Here is an 18052-nt window from a genome sequence, read left to right as displayed (position 1 = left end):
TATTGTAAATAATTATTTTTTCTCTGAACCTTATTAAGTATAGCTTAGGAGAGTCTTTGTAAGCTCTTATGATTAGGTATTTGTTTAGGGCATACTTCACGTAGTTGAACAAATATTGCCTAATCCACGATTGTGAAAGGGCAGAATGTCATATCTTAAAATATTTTTGCAACACTAAAATGGCTCCTATGTTTTAATTGCAATAATAATATCAGGATGATGGTAGTTTTATGCAAGTGTTGGTGGTGATAGAACCATTTAGTTTCAAGTTAGTATGAGATCTAAGAGCTTATAAGTTCGTCAGGTTTCCTTTACTCTCAAAGGCGCCTTTTGATGCTTACATGTTTCGAATTGATAAAATCGTACGAGTACGCTCATCGTCCAAAACGAACAATTTCTCGCAAGCCTATGGGTCACACCAATGGTCGATCGATCAAATGGTCTCTTATTAGATTGACACTAGAAGGAGGGCCCGAGCCATGCACCTTGGATATGAGCCCTTAGCTGCCTTATGAGAGAGAGCACTGATAAAACCATTTAGTATCACATTGGTTGAGAAGTATGGGAACCAACAACTCATAAGTCTATTTGGTCTCTCTTATCCTTAAAAATGTTCTTTTTAAAATTTACATATTTCGAAAGGATAAAATGGTATAGATACATTCAAAAAAATAATTTTGAGGAAAGATCCGCCACATATTCACTTTATTTATTTATGGATCCTAGTCATTTTGATAGTTTGGTTTTATATCCTTTAAACTTTATTTCATAAAAGATGACATGCGCTTAATTAACCATATTTCAACAAACAAGACCTCGATATGACAATTTAATAATGAAGGTACATCTTGTATGGATGTTAGATAGTTCATAATTTTAATTTTTTTGTTCATAATTTAATAAGGGATAATTTGGTTGGTCACTCATTGGTGTGACACATAGATTCACGAGGAATTATTCGTTTTGATAGACGTACCCATACGATGATAGGTATATCCGAACGATTTTATCTTTTTCGGAACTACTAAATGATCTTATTAGTGTCAATATCTAAGCATAATTATCACAATGACTTGGGAGGAAAAAAGAAAAAGAAAAAGAAAAAGAAAAAAACCTATGCTGAATTACGATTACTTATTATTGCACTGGAAAGTTACCTAAGGTAAGCCTCATAAGTTGAATGAAAACCATCTCTTTGCAGGTATTGGCGTGACTGCTTGCGTACTTGCTTTGGTAAATTGCTCCACTTGAATTCTAAATTGATGTTTAGCGGAATATATATGATCTTGGCATAGTGAACAGAGATGGCCATTGTATGATTTTAAGGTCCGCGTCGGATTGGAAAAACTGATGTAGCAGTTTACGATCGGGTCTTGGACGGAGTGGGGATTGAAACCCGATTCTACTGTCACCGCTGCATAATTCTTGGATCTTGGTGGAGAGCTCAGAAGTTTGGAGGGAGGTTGCTGTATACTACACCAGCAGTTGTGAAACTTGGGAACTCACTTAACCGGAACTGAAGAACTCGAAAGGATAATTCCATAAGAGTGCTTGTGATTGACAAAATGACAGATGAACTAATAAATTATTTGTATCTCTCAGCCAAAGCTTCGCACAGCTAAACTGGAGATGTGAAAGAAAGGTTAAAAAACAGATGTCACTATTTCTTCTAATTAATCTGTGCTATTGGTTCATCTTTTTTGCATTTGGAAGCCCTCATTTCTATTGTCTGCTTCTAGCGTGCTGATGTTTACTAGTTGGGACGTGTTCATCTCATGGTTTTATTGTGCTACCATTTATTAGATTACTTTATATTAAATAATTACTAAAACTTTACAACAAGATCGCGTTGTCTAATGGATAAGGCGCTCGCCTCCGGAGCGGGAGATTGTGGGTTCGAGTCCCATCGCGATCGTTTTTATTGCCCATCTCTAATATATTATAAATTGATATAGAGAATTTTATAATAAATAATCGATTATTGTTTATCGGGGATGTAGCTCAGATGGTAGAGCGCTCGCTTAGCATGCGAGAGGTACGGGGATCGATACCCCGCATCTCCAATGTGTTTTATCTTTTTTTTTTTTTGATGAAAAATAGATATTTGTCTCAAAATTACTTAATTTTGAGCCTAAATGTGCAAGCAATAATTTTAATTGAATTCAGATATGTTATATAACGCGAGCTGAGAGATCCACACACATAAACAATCGATATTTTTTGGGAGAATAATGTAAGAGACCTTTTTATATTTTTGGGACACATTCATTTCATGCAGGATGATCTGTTCTCGTGGTCCTCTACTTATGATGGTTACAGGAGGCAGATGTTTTCCATGTTTCGTCCTTGTCACCGACCATTCCATTTCTTTCCTGTGAAACAAGGCATCAAAGAAGCCCCACACTTCTTCCTCTTGGTATGTAACGTTGACTAATCGCTAAGCTTTCGAGGAAAGCTGTGAACTTTGATCACTTGGCCACAATGTTTACAAGTAGTTTATTAACTAACATACGAGTCGATCAAACTTCGTAATTTGGGTCTAACGCTTTTAAGTGGATTGATAGAGGTTAACAATTTGGGCATCAACGTGAAAAATCATCCTGTGACATTAATGGCTTTCATGGACGGTTTCCACTTTAAGAGTTCTCTTTGCAGTCCCACAATAAAGAAGACCTCGTCATCACAGAGAGAGAGAGAGAGAGAGAGAGAGAGAGAGAGAGAGAGAGAGAGAGAAGCATGTAGGAGATGGGAAGAAATCAAGCAACCCTTCATTGCATTCTAATTTCTGCAATCACCTCAAGCACACGGCGAAACTGTTGGGCGTCACAGGGTATCCGAAGAACGCCCTTCTGCTTGTACCCAAACTCCTGAGATGCCATCTCGAGCAAACCAGAAAAAGATGGGTGCTTGAAGGCCTTGACAGGCACCAAAAACCTCTCCGACCCGGAGTTCCCACTTCCGACCAGCACCGGCACGTATCCCTTCGGCGCTCGGAGTTCTCCGCTTCCGGCGCTGTTCGAGCTGCTGCACATCATCGCCGCCTCGACCTTCACGCAGTCCTGCGAGCTCAAGAAAGCATGCGGCTCCTTCTCTCTATGAATCAACTCCTTGGAAGTTGAAGGGAATCAGCATGCATGCATGTCTTCTTCTACTCCTCCAAGGAACGCATGCAGCACGAGAGAAATGTGGGGAACTTTGTGGCCATGTCTCACGTGTTCTTATCTGTTGGAGAACATGTGGCTACTTGTTGGTCAGAAGTCAGAGTCTTCATTTTCTTCCTTGCGTTGGAAGTTCTCCACTTTATACTATTCCCTTCGAATCATCAGTTGGATTACCTGTGCTCCATAAGCAACACTTCACTTGTTCGAAGGCTTTGCCAACAAAGAAGAAAAAAATGTATCAACAACGCTAAACCATACTTTAATCAGTTCATATGAGGATAACATGAAAGTGTTTCACATGAGGATCGTCCTTTCTGTCCTTTTCTTTTTCTTTTCTTTTCTGAAGGATCAGATCACCTTCCTCTTTGATTACTTGTTTGCTAGGGAAAGCTTGGAATCATATTCTTTTGCTCGATGGGACCAGAGATCGATGCCTCAAGTCTTGCCTGATAAGAAATATTTAAGAAGCAGTAAGTAATGATCCAAGAAGGATTGCACCATTATTTTTTTAATATCACGTGTATCGACAAGGATTGTAATAGTTAAAAGGTCCTAAAAATTTACGGACCCGGATTCGGATCCGAGTGGATTTGATCCGATAATCTCCTAATGGCCACAACAGTTGGCAGTCGGTCAGAGTGGAGTCGCGACTCAAGTTGTGATCCGTGTCGTTATGGACTATGGCGGTTTAGAAACTATCAGGTGCACAGCACGTGACGATCTCTGCCTATAAATGCCGCCCCTCTCTGGTGTTGTGGTTTTGAGTTCTATTTCCGTCAAAATCGAATGAGGCGGTAAGACGAACGCAGGGATGGATGGAGCGGTCTTCTTCTTCCTCCTCGATCAGGTGAAAAGAACTTCTCGATCATTCGCTGATCTCTCTCGATCTTTCTTTTCCCATTCTTTTGAGATCTGTCCTTGTTCATTTGTTTTCTTAGATCGGAGTCGATCTTTCCTCTCCCATTCTGTCGAGATGTGTGGTTCATTTGTTTTCTTGGATTAGACCAGCGATGGCGCTTAAGTTCTCTGTGAGTAGAACTTCTCGATTTCCTCTCGTTTGATATTTTTTGAGGGTTTTGAGTTCTATTTCCATCAAAATCCCATGAGGCGGTAAAACGAACGCGAGGAGGAATGGAGAGGTCTTCTTTTACCTCCTCGATCAGATGGTAAAACTTCTCGATTCTCTCTCGATCCACTCCTCCCATTCTTTGGAGATATGTCATTGTTCACTTGTTTTCTTGGATCGGACTCGATCTTTCTCCTTCCATTCTATTGAGATTTGTGCTTCACTTGTTTTCTTGGATCAGACAAGCGATGCTGCTCAGGTCCTCTGTGAGTACAACTTATCGATTCTCTCTGTTTTGATGTTTTTGAGGGTTTTGAGTACTATTTCGCGGTAAAACAAATGTGAGGAGGGATGGAGCGGTCTCCTTTATCACCAAAAGAAGAAAACGTGTGTTTCTCATCATTAACAGATCCAAGATCGTAATAGAAAAGTCAAAAAAGAAAGAGATCAAGAACACCACAGATTACCTACCGTTCTAACGACGGAAAGTAAGACCCAATCTGGACCCAACAAAGCCCAGCGCCTTGAGCTCCGCAACAGGAACCTCCCGAAAGCCTGCGGTGTGGCGATGAACTCAAATGGGAAGTTCAAAAGGCGCCTGTCGTCGGAAGATGGTAAAACTAATAACTCTGTGAATTCAAGATTCAACATCACAAACGAAAAATTGAGAGGGGAACTTCAAGATCCAATATCGTAATAGAAAACTCTTACGACGGAACGATTCGGACCCAACAAAGTCCAGCGCCTTGAGCTTCCCAACGGGACGCTCCTGGAAGACTACGGCCGCAACGGACTCGGAAGGGAAGTTCGAAAGCAGCCTACCGTCAGAAGAGGGCAGACGAAGAGGGGAGGAGATGTGAGGAGCAGAAGAAGGGAATGAGGAGGAGGGAGGGGATGAAAGAGGCAGAACAAGAAGAAGGCGGAGGAGGGAGGTGGGAGAGAGAGAAGTATCCCAACTAGGGAATGAAATGATCACGGGAGGAAGTTAGTTTTGCTGTCGTGTCTCACTGTTTATAGTATGGGCACGACTTATGGGGCTCGGTGATGCACGAATCACGAAGTATGTCCAAAGTGCATGTCTTTTGTATTCTCTCACTCACGGTTTGCATAGTTAATCACGCCTGTTGCGAAAAGGAAAAAGTATTACAACAACATATCTTCTTACATTTATGTCTCCGTAAAATTTAGAAATAATGGATTTATCTCCAAAAAAGAAATTGTGACACTTAGAAAGCTCTCTCGCTGGTTGTGCATAATTGGAACGACAGGTCTTATTATATGCAATTTATCTTTTATTTTAATGAATTTTATTAGTTTAGGAGGTATTTTGTATGGGAAGATATTTGTTATAATTTCATCAAAAATTATCATACAATTTTGCTCATCTTCACAGATTGCAGCACATTCAGCAAATGAATCGTATTATGGGACATATATTTCGAGAACACCAAGCAACATCATCTTAAATGGTCTCACCACAACCACAAGGTTTCAAGGAAATCTGAGCTACTCTCCAAACTGCACTCCCTCCCCCAATCCATTTCCGCCAACTCACCCTATTACTCCCCACCTTATCCCCTCCCCATATCCTTCTCTTATCTCTCCTCTCTCTCCTCCTCGACGCAGGAGAAGTAGTGGTGTTGAAGCGGAGCAAGGAGAGCAGTTCAGTGATCAAAAGGAAGAGGAGGAGGAGGAGGAGAAAGTAGGAGAAGAGAACACAACAATGGCTTCATTGTGCTCCACCCCCACCCTCTCCAAACCCCTCGCCCCAAAGCCCAAAGCTGCCACCTTTAGGCCTCGCTTCTCCATCTCCTGCTCTGCTTCTTTACCCCAACAACAACAGCCACAACAAGGAGATGACTCCGTTTCTTCTTCTCTCAAGACCTTCTCCGCCGCCTTGGCGCTCTCCTCCCTCCTCCTCTCCTCCGCCGCCGCCCCTCCCCCCGCTGTCGCTGACATCTCCGGCCTCACCCCGTGCAAGGAGTCCAAGGCCTTCGCGAAGCGGGAGAAGCAATCCATCAAGAAGCTGGAAGCCTCGCTGAAAAAGTACGCGCCCGACTCCGCGCCGGCTCTCGCCATCAAGGCCTCCATCGAGAAGACCAAGCGCCGGTTCGAGAACTATGGCAAGTTCGGCCTCCTGTGCGGCTCCGACGGGCTGCCCCATCTCATCGTCAACGGCGACCAGCGGCACTGGGGCGAGTTCATCACCCCCGGCCTGCTCTTCCTCTACATCGCTGGTTGGATCGGGTGGGTCGGGCGGAGCTACCTGATCGCCATCCGGGACGACAAGAAACCCACCATGAAGGAGATCATCATCGACGTGCCGCTCGCCACCAGGCTGCTCTGGAGGGGCTTCATCTGGCCAGTGGCCGCGTACAGGGAGCTGGTCAACGGGGAGCTCATCGCCAAAGACGTGTGATCCGCAGGTGAAGGTGAGCTGAAACGCCCACATCGCCATAACAAAGATGGTTCCTTTTTCTTGTGCTGCTACGAATAATACTGTTGCTTTTACACTGTGATAACTCATGCTATTAAAGTTTGTTCTTTAATTTAGATCGACTGTAACTGATGCTTTAGTTTGCTCGTTCTTAGTGCATTGTTACTCATCCTATTTCTTATTCTAAGCTTGGAATCAATTCCAAGTTTGTTCTTTTGGTTTGACTTGTGCTTATGAAGCCGAGTTCATCTTGGGCATATGTCTCTTATTCTAAGGTTGGAATCTGTTCTCTAAGTTTGCCAAGTTGATATTTGCAAATTGCATCTGAATAAGATACATAAAAAATGTCACTTAATCATATTGTTTGTTTCCTGATTGCGTATTGCAGATAGGTGCAGAAAGAAAGGGAAGGTGCTCAATCTGTGTTCATAACACAAAGTCTATGCTTAGTGTGGTGTACTTAAGATTTGTATATCTACTTGTAATTCATGTTTGGACTTGTCATATTTCAGAAGCCAACTGATCTATGTTTCAGACCTTAATCTCAAGCTGCTCTTCTCAGAATCTGTACTGGAGTCTTATGCACTGATCTATGTGTTCATAACACATCGTTTGACATGGGAGTAGCAGCTAAAATCTTAATGTTGTATGATTTTGTAGGAAATTAGCAGGAGTATATTTTTCATTGCTACAGATAACCAACTTTCTATGGCAAACGGTGAGAGTTCAAAAGACAATTCTAAGTATGTCAATTATCTTAGTTGGTAACGAGTGGAATTACTTCCCGTCTTCATCATTTATCTTTTATAGAGTAAAAATATATATTTATAATAAAAATTTTAGATAAATTAATATATATATATATATATATATATATATTGATGTGTAAAATAAAGATTAAGATAAAAATAAAAAAATTATAGTAGTAATATAAAAAAAAAGGTTGAATGCATATAGTAACTCTATTTCACTCTGACTCAAAATCCTCACAGAAGCAAGTATCTAATAGAAGATAGAAAATTGAAGAGTAGTATCTCTCTCTCTCTCTCTCTCTCTCTCGATAAAGGATGGATAAAATATAAAGGAAAAATATTATTTTCTATCAACCATTGGAATTTTAAGCTTCCGCTTTGGACTCGGACGCCAACATTGACATCAGCACCAAGATCGACTCTCGGACGCGTGCTCATCGTTGATTCGACTAAAACCCAGAACCCACCTGCTTTGGGCCCACAAGGAGTTCCCAGTGTACCTTCTCATGTCATCGAAATGTTCCCGCAGCAAATCCCACTGCTTCTCATGTCGCCTTCCGCAGCCGACCAAGATTCAAGATGGAGCACGGCGGGGATCCCATCCCCTACAGCTTCCATTTCATGGAAGATCTTAAAACGGGGCGAGGGGAGAACAATAGATGCACGGAGGCGAATCGGAGAGTGAATTCGGAAATTGGACGTCCATTTACATTCCCGCTTCCCGAAAGAGGGAGGAAAAAGAAACGGTAGGGTTTCGATTCTCCTCATGAATTCACTACCTTGGCGCAGTTGGAGCTTCGGATTGTGTTAAAGATTGAATATTTTTTGTCCTAGGGTTGCAATTCTGAGGAAAAACGTAGAGATGGCCCTCATTTCGGAGATTGCGGACGAGGCCCCTGACGAGGAGGAAGGGTCGACGGCGATGGTGGAGCCCAAAGAGGAGCCGCGTGGTGAGAGTTCACAAGGGCCGCCGGTGGAGGAGCCGTCGAAAATGGGACCGTCGTCGGGGGGCGCAGACGCTTTATAAGGAGTGCGCGCTCCGCGTGGCCTACGTCATGCGGAGCTACCTCCTCATGCGGCAGGTCGGCACCCCAGGCCACGGCCAGCCTCCAGCTCCGCCGCCGCAGGAGGGCAGATGCAAGGCGATGATGGAGGTGGTGCGGAAGGAGCATGGCAGTTGGATGGTTTCGAAGTTTGTCGCTGAGCACAACCACGGGCTTCTGCCAGGTCATGTGCTTCCTGGTGGAGGTCAGGGCGTGGTTTTGGCGCCGGCGGTAGGCACGGAATTTGAGTCCGTGGAGGCCGCGAAGACCTTCTATTACGGCTACGGTGAGAAATTGGGGTTCAAGGCTCAGACGGGCTCTAACCGTAGGTCGGCAGGCAGCAGAGCGCTCATCATGCAGAGGTTCTTGTGTTGGCAGGGCAATTATCTGATATACAGGAGTTCCATTTCTAGTGTTGGGAAACGGAAGCGAGAGCTCACAGGCTCGTGTAGGAGGTGTCAAGAGCTAAGAAAGATCAGGATGCTGCAGAGGTTTTTAAGTTTAGAGCTCTACTGAGAAGGTAGCACCGGCTGGAGAGGATCATGGTCAAGAGGTTCAGAGCGGCAGTCTTAGAAAAGTAGTCACATCTTTGGAGAAAGATGTGAGGCCAAAACCAATTTCTTCAGCTGGTTTGGCAACCGCATCAAAGGCTAGAGTGAAGGATGGTGGTAAGACAAACCCTGCAGCCAATGCTAGTCAATCTCAGCTATTGAGAGCACTTGGTGTGAGAGTGTATAGGTACACAGAGGAAGAAAGGAGTGATATAATTCTTATGTACTTGATGAAACGAACAAATAGAGCAGGCATAAAAAGGCCTACCAAGGTATGCTTATGAATTCTTCTAGTTGCAGAATTCCCCACTATATTGGATCATGAAGAAGTTTTAGTAGAACCAGATGTTAGTCATAGCTGCGACATACGGAGGGCTACAATTATTGATCATATTGTTGGAGTACTCACACTTTCTGGCCACATGGATTGAGTTTTTCGATCAGGCAGTTTGGTTGTTCACGTTTTGTTGAATGGCCACTGGTTCCTACACTTTGTAGGTTCCTTCAAGGTAAGCTTTGGCTGGAAGGCATCAGCGGGGTATTGGAGGATGATTTCTTAGCAGAGATGAATTGCAGTTAGAAGATATTCTTATAGATTCTTAGGCTAAGCTCTTGAGTATTTCTTGGTGTCAGTAAGTCATTTATCAGCATCGTCTAGCCATATTTTGCTTATAGAATCATTTGTCTTTTTGGACATTTAATAAGTACAGATCCCGTATTGGCATCTTTCAATAGATCTTGTCAATGTTTAGTTTATTCTTTCTAGCTATTTTTGGATTATTTAAAGATAACCTCGTCAGATTAGGAGAAAATATTTAATTGTTGACTTGATGGATAAACAAGGAGCATCAGTGATAAAATGTATGATGAAAACCTTATACTAGTGATTGAGTATTCTTTATATGAAGCATGTTATGATCACGAATAAAATTACTTTTTGTCACACATCAAGATAGCATTTGTGTGACCTTGTCTTTCATCCTATATAAGAGAGAAGAAAGAAATATCTTGGTGCTACCATTCATGTAAGTTAATTGTGTTGGAATCTTAATAATGATCAATTCAACAGGAATATATGAGTAGGATCTCTGGATTTTGGCATTCCGGTTTTCTTGCTGAGAAGAATCATTAGAAAGCACGATGCTGATGAACCGTGCAACTCCATCTGCGAAGGGTTTACCTACAGCTTGCATTTAGCATCACAATATATTTCTTAAAGGTTTTGTACTAATAATGGTGTGTACTTACTGTACACAAAACAAATTTAATTTGCCTTTCTGTTTCTTTGAAGTTGCATGAAGTGAAGCTGTCGTTTTCTGTTGCCTTCATCCATGCTTGTTTTCTTATTGAGAAATTTGTAACAAGTGAGCAAATGTTACACACAATGTCTGTGCCAGATTTGGCATCAAAGAAGAGTGAACAGCTAATAAGAGTGTAGATTATGTAGGTTTTATTGCTTGTCGTTCTAGTGCTTCTTGGGATTGTGAACGGACTGCAAGTTGTTGAAAGCAATTAATTCATCCAATAAAACCAAAGTTGACTTCATGGTTTGAATCAATGTGTATGGTCAGGGACTTAGTGCTTAAGGATGATATTGCACCTACAAATTATGGTGTAGATTTGCAATCTGTCCTCAGTTTCTTGGCAAAGAAATATACAGTTTGTTGCTTTGTTGAATTCCATGATGCAAGTCTTTCCAACTGAATAGTGTATGTAAATTGATGCTGTGGTTTTAGAAGTTTATCATCCGCGAGCAGATATAGAAGTGATTCATTGTTCCAATATGCATCTATTACATGTCTTTGATTCGTATGTTGCTCCTATCGCTTCATGCTTTTGTGAACACCACTTGAGCTAGTATTTTTAGAATAACTGATTTTCCTTTACCCCCTTGTTAGATTCCAAGAGGACGAGGAAATTACAGAAGTGGTATCACATGCTCCCACAGATGATGCATTAAATGCAGGTGGAGAGCCAAAAGTTGGAATGGTTTTCTCAAATGAAGTTAAGGCATGAGTTTTACATTAGGTATGCTGGAACTGTTGGTTTCAGTGTTCGGAAAGGTTGGTGGGATAAATCTGCTAGGAATGTTACTAGATCTATAGTTTATGTGTGCTCAAGAGAAGGGTATCGTCCAACCAACATAACAAATGAGGCCAAGAAAACAGGATCAGAAACAAGAACTGGTTGCCCGGCACGTTTGGCAATCAAAATTATACCTGACGGCAAATATTGTGTGATTGAATTTGTAGCTGACCATAACCATCAGCTCACAGCTCCCTTAGATATTCAAATGTTGAGGTCACAAAGGCTGTTAGCTAAGTTTCAGACTGGAGGCCGACAAGGTGCCAGTCAAATTCCTGCTAGTTACAAAAATTATCTCAGATCAAAGCGTATGAAGAACTTGCAGAGTGGTGATGCAGGTGCTTTGATGGAGTATTTGCAAAAGATGAAAGGGGATAACCCATCTTTCTTTTATGCCATACAAGTTGATGAAGCCGAGCAACTAACAAATGTTTTCTGGGCAGATCCAAAATCCATCATGGATTACCATTACTTTGGTGACATAATATGTTTTGACACAGCCTATCAAATAAATGATTATGGCCGACCCTTGGTGCTGTTCACTGGTGTTAATCATCATAAACAAATAATTATTTTTGGTTCTGCATTCCTGTATGATGTAAGTTTAGAATCCTTTAAATGGTTGTTGGAGACATTCAAGAACACAACGGGTGGAGAACAGCCAAAGACAATTTTAACAGATCAGTTTTCAGCAATCAGTGATGCAATTGCTGCTGCATGGCTTGGCACAACTCACCGTCTTTGTGCATGGCACATATATCAGAATGCCAAAAGGTACCTTCGTCATGCTTTCCAAGGCTATGAATCTTTTGCAGATGATTTTGGCAGATGTATGCATGACTTTGAGGAGGAGCAGGAATTCCTTTCTGCATGGGAGGTAATGCTGGAAAAGTATGATCTAAAAGACAATGAATGGTTAGGTCAGTTGTATGGAAAAAAAAAGTGGGTGTTGGTCTATGGACGTCAAGTTTTTTCTGCAGACTTAACAAATACACTACGGAATGAGAACTTGCACAATGTTATGAATGAATTCTTGACACCAGAGATTGATCTTTTGCCATTTTTAAGGCAGTATGAAAAGTTATTAGAAGAGCAATGATATGCAGAATGACAAGTTGATTATCTTGCAAACCAAGGGATGAACAGAATACCTCCTCTGCGGATGCTTTGGCAAGCTGCAAATGCATATACTCCTGCAATCTTTGAGATGATTAGATTAGAGTTTGAGCTGTTCAGGAATTGTGTGCTTTATTCCTGCTGTGAGGTTGGAACTGTAGCCAAGTATGAGGTTAATACCGATGAGAAAACAAAAGCACACTTTGTTACTTTTGACTTGTTAGATGGTACAGGCTTATGTAGCTGCAAAAAGTTTTGAGTTTGTTGGGGTCCAGTGTTGCCATGCCTTGAAAGTACTCGACTTAAGAAACATCAAGGAACTCCCACCACACTACATTTTGAAAAGATGGAGGAAAGATGCTAAAGCACATTTCATAACACATAATCATAACTTTATTCTTGATGGCAATCACAAATCATCTCTAGCAGGACGTTGTCGCTCATTGTGCCGCATATTGTATCAAATTGCAGTGAAGTCTGCAGAGAATGCAGAAACGTATGCTTTCATGGAAAGCCAATCAGATCAGCTTCTGGAACAGGTTGAAAGCATTTTATACACCAAACTACTTGAGAAGACTGCCTCAACCACTGCCTCAAAGGGTCAACTGCGGAATCTGGTTCAGAATGGAAGTAACAGTGGTGGATCGCACAGGTTAAGTGGTAAAAGGAAGAAGAATGTGGACCCCCATCCTAGCCTTCTAAATGTGCTGGGCTCAAATAAACGACAAAAGGGATCATGAGGTCTGTATGGAACTTCATTCTAGCATTGTATTTTTTTTCTCTCTTTTTCTTTGCATGCTTATGTTGTCATCTTCTCTTTATGTTTTTTGGATTTCAGAAAGCGATATCCTCTACACTGTAGCATGTAGTTATCTATTCTACTTAACGTAGGAGCATCTGATGAGGCAGAAGTTCCAGTGGGCATTGCTGAAGGACCCTTATCAACTGATGTTACTTCTAATGGTAGGAATCCTCCACAGTTTTTTGTTCCAACTCAGTTCATACAGGTACCTCCTTCATTATGCAAATGCACACTGTTATTAGTGCTGTTATTTTTTGTATGATTCACTTGCAGTTGCATTTATGCTCTTGATCAATGTTATGCAGGGGTCTTTTGTATCTGCTCATCAATTTGGACTTAATGGTGTACAAGGTTTCCATGGAATTGCACAATTTAATCAGGTATGTAATATAAACTGCATGCTTCAAACTTTGAATTCTTTTGTTTGCTTATATTAACTTATTAATATTTAATTGATGCAGGAATCCTCAGCTACTACACTACAACAACCATTTCATAATAGCTCTCAGTTGAGCCGGGTAATCATGTACTTGCAAGAAACTTACTGTTTCAATTTTGCTCTTATCTTTTTGGTGCTGCCGTTGTTTGATCTATTTTAAAATATACAAAATGCTGCTTATATGCACCACATTATGGTAGACCAATTAAGTCGTAGACAAGTAATATATTTCATGAACTAATTTTACAGAATGATGTGCAGACTTGCCCAGTCTCAGATGTAAATGCCTTACAATTTACCATACCAGTATGGGATTTTCTATAAACGTTAGTTTCCTTGTGAATGGAATTCTGTTTTACTTGGTTGATTAGCTGTGTCCGTTTAGGGATGCTTTAGCCTCCCATATTTTGGGCAGATTCTACAACTTGAAACATGCCTATTTTGCAATTTTGTGTTCATTAATGAATAAGAATTTGGATTCTTGACCACAAAGAAACTCTGTTAGATCTTCTAGTATATGATAATTATTAATCCTGCATCTGGCTCTCCATCGACAGGTCTTATTTACTTCCCAGTTCAATGGTGAAGAACTGCAGTTAGGTAACATGAAAAGTTATGCCTCATGGGATTGAATACAGATTGCAAATTCAGATGTATATCGAGAAAGAAAATGAGCTGTCAACCTTCACAGTGCAGATATGGTATGATTACGCCCATTCCTTTGATGGTTCAATAGCTCTTGTCATGCTCCCTTCAGCTACATTTTTACGGTTATCTCAAGTATTTTCTGGCTTGGAAAGTCTTCAGCCCCATTTGCGTTTTTTTCTGTTCTGATGTTCTACAAGTATAATTGGTTTGTCAGCAACGGTTATTTTCTGGCTAAGATTGTGGTTCGTTAATCAGAATGGTAGGTGGAAGTTTTGTTGGGAAATGCATTAGAAAATGGTTACTATTGTGGGAAAGAGGTTTGAAGGACAAGTGAAACAAACAGCAGCTAGTTTCAGCTGGGAAATGCATTAGAAAATGGCTACAACCATGGTAAAGAGATACAGAAGGATTGAAAATGAAACAACTGCAGATGCCGACATGAATTCTTTTGTCGGAGTATGGTAGATGTATTTGTCCGAGTGGTTCAAGCGTAGCAGAAATGCATTTTTGTGATATGCCATTGCTAGAGACCTGATTTGAAATATTTGCTGCGTCAACGGCCATACGAAGAGCATTATGTATCAGAGGTTTCAAGCAAAATCATGGACTGTTGGCTAAGCTTTGATGCTAATTGTTGCTGCAGGCAAGGGGAAAACAGTAAGCTCCATCACTAGTGTCTCTCATGTGAGTTCTCTATTCATCCATTGGAAGTTTCCGCAAACCTCCATTCATGAGAAGCTTGTCATATCTGATACTAAATTACTAGATAGCATCATGTAGAATAACATTGAATTCTTGTAGACTCGAGTACTGGACGAACTGCTGCAGCCTTTCTCTCTTTTCGTATTTTCTCATCCGATATACTTTTTATATTTATAAGTGCAATAATTTATATATTTGAAGTAAAAAATATTTATATACATTTTAACAGGTATGTATTTGTAACAAATGATGAAGTACCAGAAATATAAGCCGCTGAGGTGAGAAGAACGAGTCAACTTAGAATTTGCATTTGGTGATTGCAATGAGGAAGCAAATGAAGATTATACTTATAGTGTTCCTACAAATCTTGAAGGGCCTACAATTACTGCCTTGGCATATGCTATGGGTAATGAAGCCAGTTTCTTTGCTTTCCCTACGTATGCACGCTTGGTGAAGTTGTTGTAGTCGTTTGCTTCAATGGCATCCAGAATCTGCCGATACAGCAGCAACGAAGCCAAAACCTGAAAGATACAGAAGAGGAACAAATAGGAGAGTGTTTGCGGGAAGAGGAAAGGAGTGTCGCATGGGGTTTCTGTCATGCTTAAATTGATCTCATACCGGCCATCTGCTGGCTGAGTTCAGCTCATATATGCCCTTCTCGGCCTCGTCGAAGAACATCCTGGCTCGCGTAATTTGACCCTTCATGAAGGTCCGCCATTTGTCTGTCACCCTCCCTTCGAAGACGTCATCATCTGACAGACCAGCGTGGGCCAGTTCATCTTGAGGAAGGTACACTCTCCCCCTCCTGGAGCTGAATGGAAGCAGAGCGGAGTTCAAGCAATGTGATCAGGCACAGGATCGATCTCTACAGTGGAACGGATGCTGATGCAAGAGAAACTTACTCCTCTCCGACATCCCTGAGTATGTTGGTGAGTTGATTCGCGATGCCAAGAGCTAATGCTGCGCTGTAGACGCTCTCGGCTGAGGCCTTCGAGTCTGGGGCAATTCCCATCACCGGCACACTCATGAGCCCCACCGTGCCGGCGACATAGTAGCAGTAGAGATAGAGTTCGTCGAAATTCTTGTACCTCGATTTCCGCAGGTCCATTCTCATTCCTTCTATCATGTCCTTGAATGGCTGCACGCGGAGGAAGATGAAAGACCGCCACTACAAGCATCACCACAACTACATACCTACATACTCGGAGAATCTTTACCTGCATGTCTACCGGGAAATTGGATGCGGTGTCGGATAGAGCTGCATCATACATGTCATATGGACGGCCTGCAAACAGATCTTCCAACCTGTTCGACCAGCGATCCAGCGCAGTGGGTGTTATATGCGAAGCGTTAGGGCCGTCCACGAGTTCATCGGTTCTTCTGCACCACACTGAACATCGAAGCAGAAAAGTCAACTCTGTGAGTGTTCAGTAACCACATGATGAAACGGAAAGGGCTTGCTATATGTTCTTGCTGGTGATGCGGATCTTTCGATCCTGATTGTCATGATTTATGCGAGGCAATTTTGCATAGATTCTGAATCTAAGCAACTTAGAGTGAGCTAGTCTCGGAAGAGAGTATATGTTTCTTGGCTCTTGTGCGCTGGTTATCATCTGCTACAAGAAATCCTTCAGGTCCTTTCGGTTTGGCAAGGCTAAAGAGAGGTGGACGTACTTGCAGAAGATTCACATGAGCAGAAAAGTGACATACCATAGATTGCCCAAATGGCTTTCCTCCTCTCAGGAGTCATAAGCATTGTTCCTGAAAATAATTGAATTGCATCAAATGAAACAGTGATCATTTGAACTAAATATGTTTAAAAGGAAGACATCATGCGTTCCCTAGAAAGAGGAAAAGGAAGGAGGAGGAGGAGGAACCCCTGTATCTGGATTTTGGCTGATGAAACAACACGACATGGAACAGAAGCATATAAAGCAGAAGAAAAGGTCCAGATTTTGGCTGGAATCAGACAAATGCCTCGAGATTATGTGGAGTTTTGTTGACTTCTGATCAAAGCAAAGGCAACACAAGGATATGAATGAACTGCAGCAGCCAAGCGAGCTGCAGATCCAAGGTCTCATAATTACCCAAGTAGAAAGTCTTGGCATACTCGGCGCAGACCTCGCCGCACCGCTCGTACGCCGCATCGAGTAGGTCCCCTCGCAGCGGCGCCGGCGGGGCTTCCACCGCCTCCACCGCCCTCTTCCTCCTCGCCTCGCCGACCAGCGCCGCCTGCCTGAGGACCACGTCGTAGACCAACGCCTCAGAGGATCTCGGCGGTGTGACGACCAAGCTGGCCGAGACCGAGCGGCGGGCGGTCGACGCCGACCGGGCGCAGCTCCACCCCGCACTGCTGCTCCTCCACCATCTCCTCTTCACCCCCGCGAACTGGCTGAACCCAGAGCTCCTGCTGGTCTCCTTGGGTGACACAACCCAAACAACAGAGCCAGACATCAGCCTTGCTACATGTACCGATCGAACGCTGCTTAGTTTCGTCTTCCGATCTCTTTTCTCTTTCTGAAGGTGACGAGGAGCACTGGAATGTGTGTGTGGGAGGGGAAGAAGCACAAGGGTCGTCGATTGGTTCTCCGAGAGGCCGAGACATGGTTGGTTGGCGCCGCTGTTCGTCTTAAATGCTGCAGGCCGTAGCCATTGGTTGTTGGCCGACGACGTGGAGATCCCGAGGCCGCTAAAGACCTTGCGCACCTCGCTGCTTTCAGCCACATGCTCTTGCCTTGTGTTCCCAGAACAATTTGAGGTGAAACCCATCAGCATCTGTCTCTTTCTCTCTCTCTCTCTCTCTCTCTCTCTCTGAATGATATGTGTGTGGAGAGAGAGAGAGAGAGAGAGAGAGAGAGAGATCTGCATAAACACAAACATATCATTCAAATTTTACGTATGCATGAATAGAAAGATTGGATGTTCTCTGTATGAAAACAAACATTTTCATCAAACAAATTTACATGTCAGTCTTGGAGGTTACTCTGTTGGCCGCCATTCAAAGCATATGTTCACACATTCTTCCAATTTACTACCCATGTTTTGAAGTTGGGTAAGATGTCATATAGTCATTTTGATTTGGTAGCTAAGTGTTGGGATTGGGATTTATCGGTCAACAAATCGAAGTATTTAATCGTACAAACAATTGTTGTATCTGACAGAGATCAAACTGTCGGCCTTTTTATTGAGATTTAACGAGTAGGTGTGTTGGTCTTTCATATGCATGAATAGGAAGATTGGATAGCTATCT

General features: G+C 42.3%; 2 protein-coding genes, 1 long non-coding RNA gene and 1 other non-coding gene across 10 annotated transcripts; 2 read left to right on the top strand and 2 right to left on the bottom strand.

The window, feature by feature from the left end:
• Window positions 1-1990: 1990 nt before the first annotated feature.
• TRNAA-GGC (transfer RNA alanine (anticodon GGC)) lies at window positions 1991-2063 on the top strand. The gene has a single exon. It is a non-coding gene; the product is annotated as a tRNA-Ala (tRNA).
• Window positions 2064-3957: 1894 nt separating this feature from the next.
• Window positions 3958-15172, top strand: LOC108953797 (photosystem I reaction center subunit III, chloroplastic-like). Of its 7 annotated transcripts, none has more exons than XR_010479246.1 (9): window positions 6647-6659; window positions 7053-8162; window positions 8251-9282; window positions 10909-12952; window positions 13050-13218; window positions 13319-13393; window positions 13475-13531; window positions 14010-14784; window positions 15032-15172. XR_010479246.1 is itself a non-coding variant. In XM_018831474.2 (4 exons), exons 1-3 carry the CDS (start codon window positions 3973-3975, stop codon window positions 6644-6646), a joined length of 1152 nt encoding a protein of 383 aa, XP_018687019.2. In that variant the 5' UTR covers window positions 3958-3972; the 3' UTR covers window positions 6647-6659; window positions 7053-7230. The 7 variants fall into 7 exon arrangements, 2 of the variants coding, with proteins under 2 accessions (XP_018687019.2, XP_064938539.1); XR_010479244.1 differs by having other exon boundaries at window positions 8251-9519; XR_001975590.2 differs by having other exon boundaries at window positions 8251-9642.
• LOC135592801 (uncharacterized) lies at window positions 4334-5113 on the bottom strand. The gene is made up of 3 exons (XR_010479247.1): window positions 4939-5113; window positions 4699-4856; window positions 4334-4591 (listed from the first exon to the last, which is right to left on the bottom strand). It is a non-coding gene; the product is annotated as an uncharacterized LOC135592801 (long non-coding RNA).
• Window positions 15082-17592, bottom strand: LOC135592799 (phytoene synthase 2, chloroplastic-like). Its single transcript, XM_065082466.1, has 6 exons — window positions 16890-17592; window positions 16513-16563; window positions 16020-16192; window positions 15705-15940; window positions 15421-15613; window positions 15082-15323 (listed from the first exon to the last, which is right to left on the bottom strand). The coding sequence occupies exons 1-6, from the start codon at window positions 17575-17577 to the stop codon at window positions 15150-15152; spliced, it is 1515 nt and encodes a 504-aa protein (XP_064938538.1). The 5' UTR covers window positions 17578-17592; the 3' UTR covers window positions 15082-15149.
• Between the last annotated feature and the right edge of the window lie 460 nt (window positions 17593-18052).

This window comes from Musa acuminata, chromosome BXJ1-9 (genome assembly GCF_036884655.1).
Source record: "Musa acuminata AAA Group cultivar baxijiao chromosome BXJ1-9, Cavendish_Baxijiao_AAA, whole genome shotgun sequence".
Classification (NCBI taxonomy): Eukaryota; Viridiplantae; Streptophyta; class Magnoliopsida; order Zingiberales; family Musaceae; genus Musa; species Musa acuminata.
This window is presented reverse-complemented; position numbering and strand designations above follow the sequence as displayed.

Excerpts from the sequence above, each read along its gene's own strand:
- LOC108953797 (XM_018831474.2), top strand. The coding sequence starts at position 3,973 with ATGGATGGAGCGGTCTTCTTCTTCCTCCTCGATCAG. Across the intron at positions 4,009-4,099 it reads TCTTCTTCCTCCTCGATCAG|ATCGGAGTCGATCTTTCCTC; the intron begins GTGAAAAGAACT and ends TTGTTTTCTTAG. Across the intron at positions 4,190-5,620 it reads CGATGGCGCTTAAGTTCTCT|ATTGCAGCACATTCAGCAAA; the intron begins GTGAGTAGAACT and ends TCATCTTCACAG.
- LOC135592799 (XM_065082466.1), bottom strand. The coding sequence starts at position 17,577 with ATGCTGATGGGTTTCACCTCAAATTGTTCTGGGAACACAAGGCAAGAG. Across the intron at positions 15,941-16,019 it reads ATTTCCCGGTAGACATGCAG|CCATTCAAGGACATGATAGA; the intron begins GTAAAGATTCTC and ends CTCCGCGTGCAG. Across the intron at positions 15,614-15,704 it reads CTCAGGGATGTCGGAGAGGA|CTCCAGGAGGGGGAGAGTGT; the intron begins GTAAGTTTCTCT and ends GCTTCCATTCAG.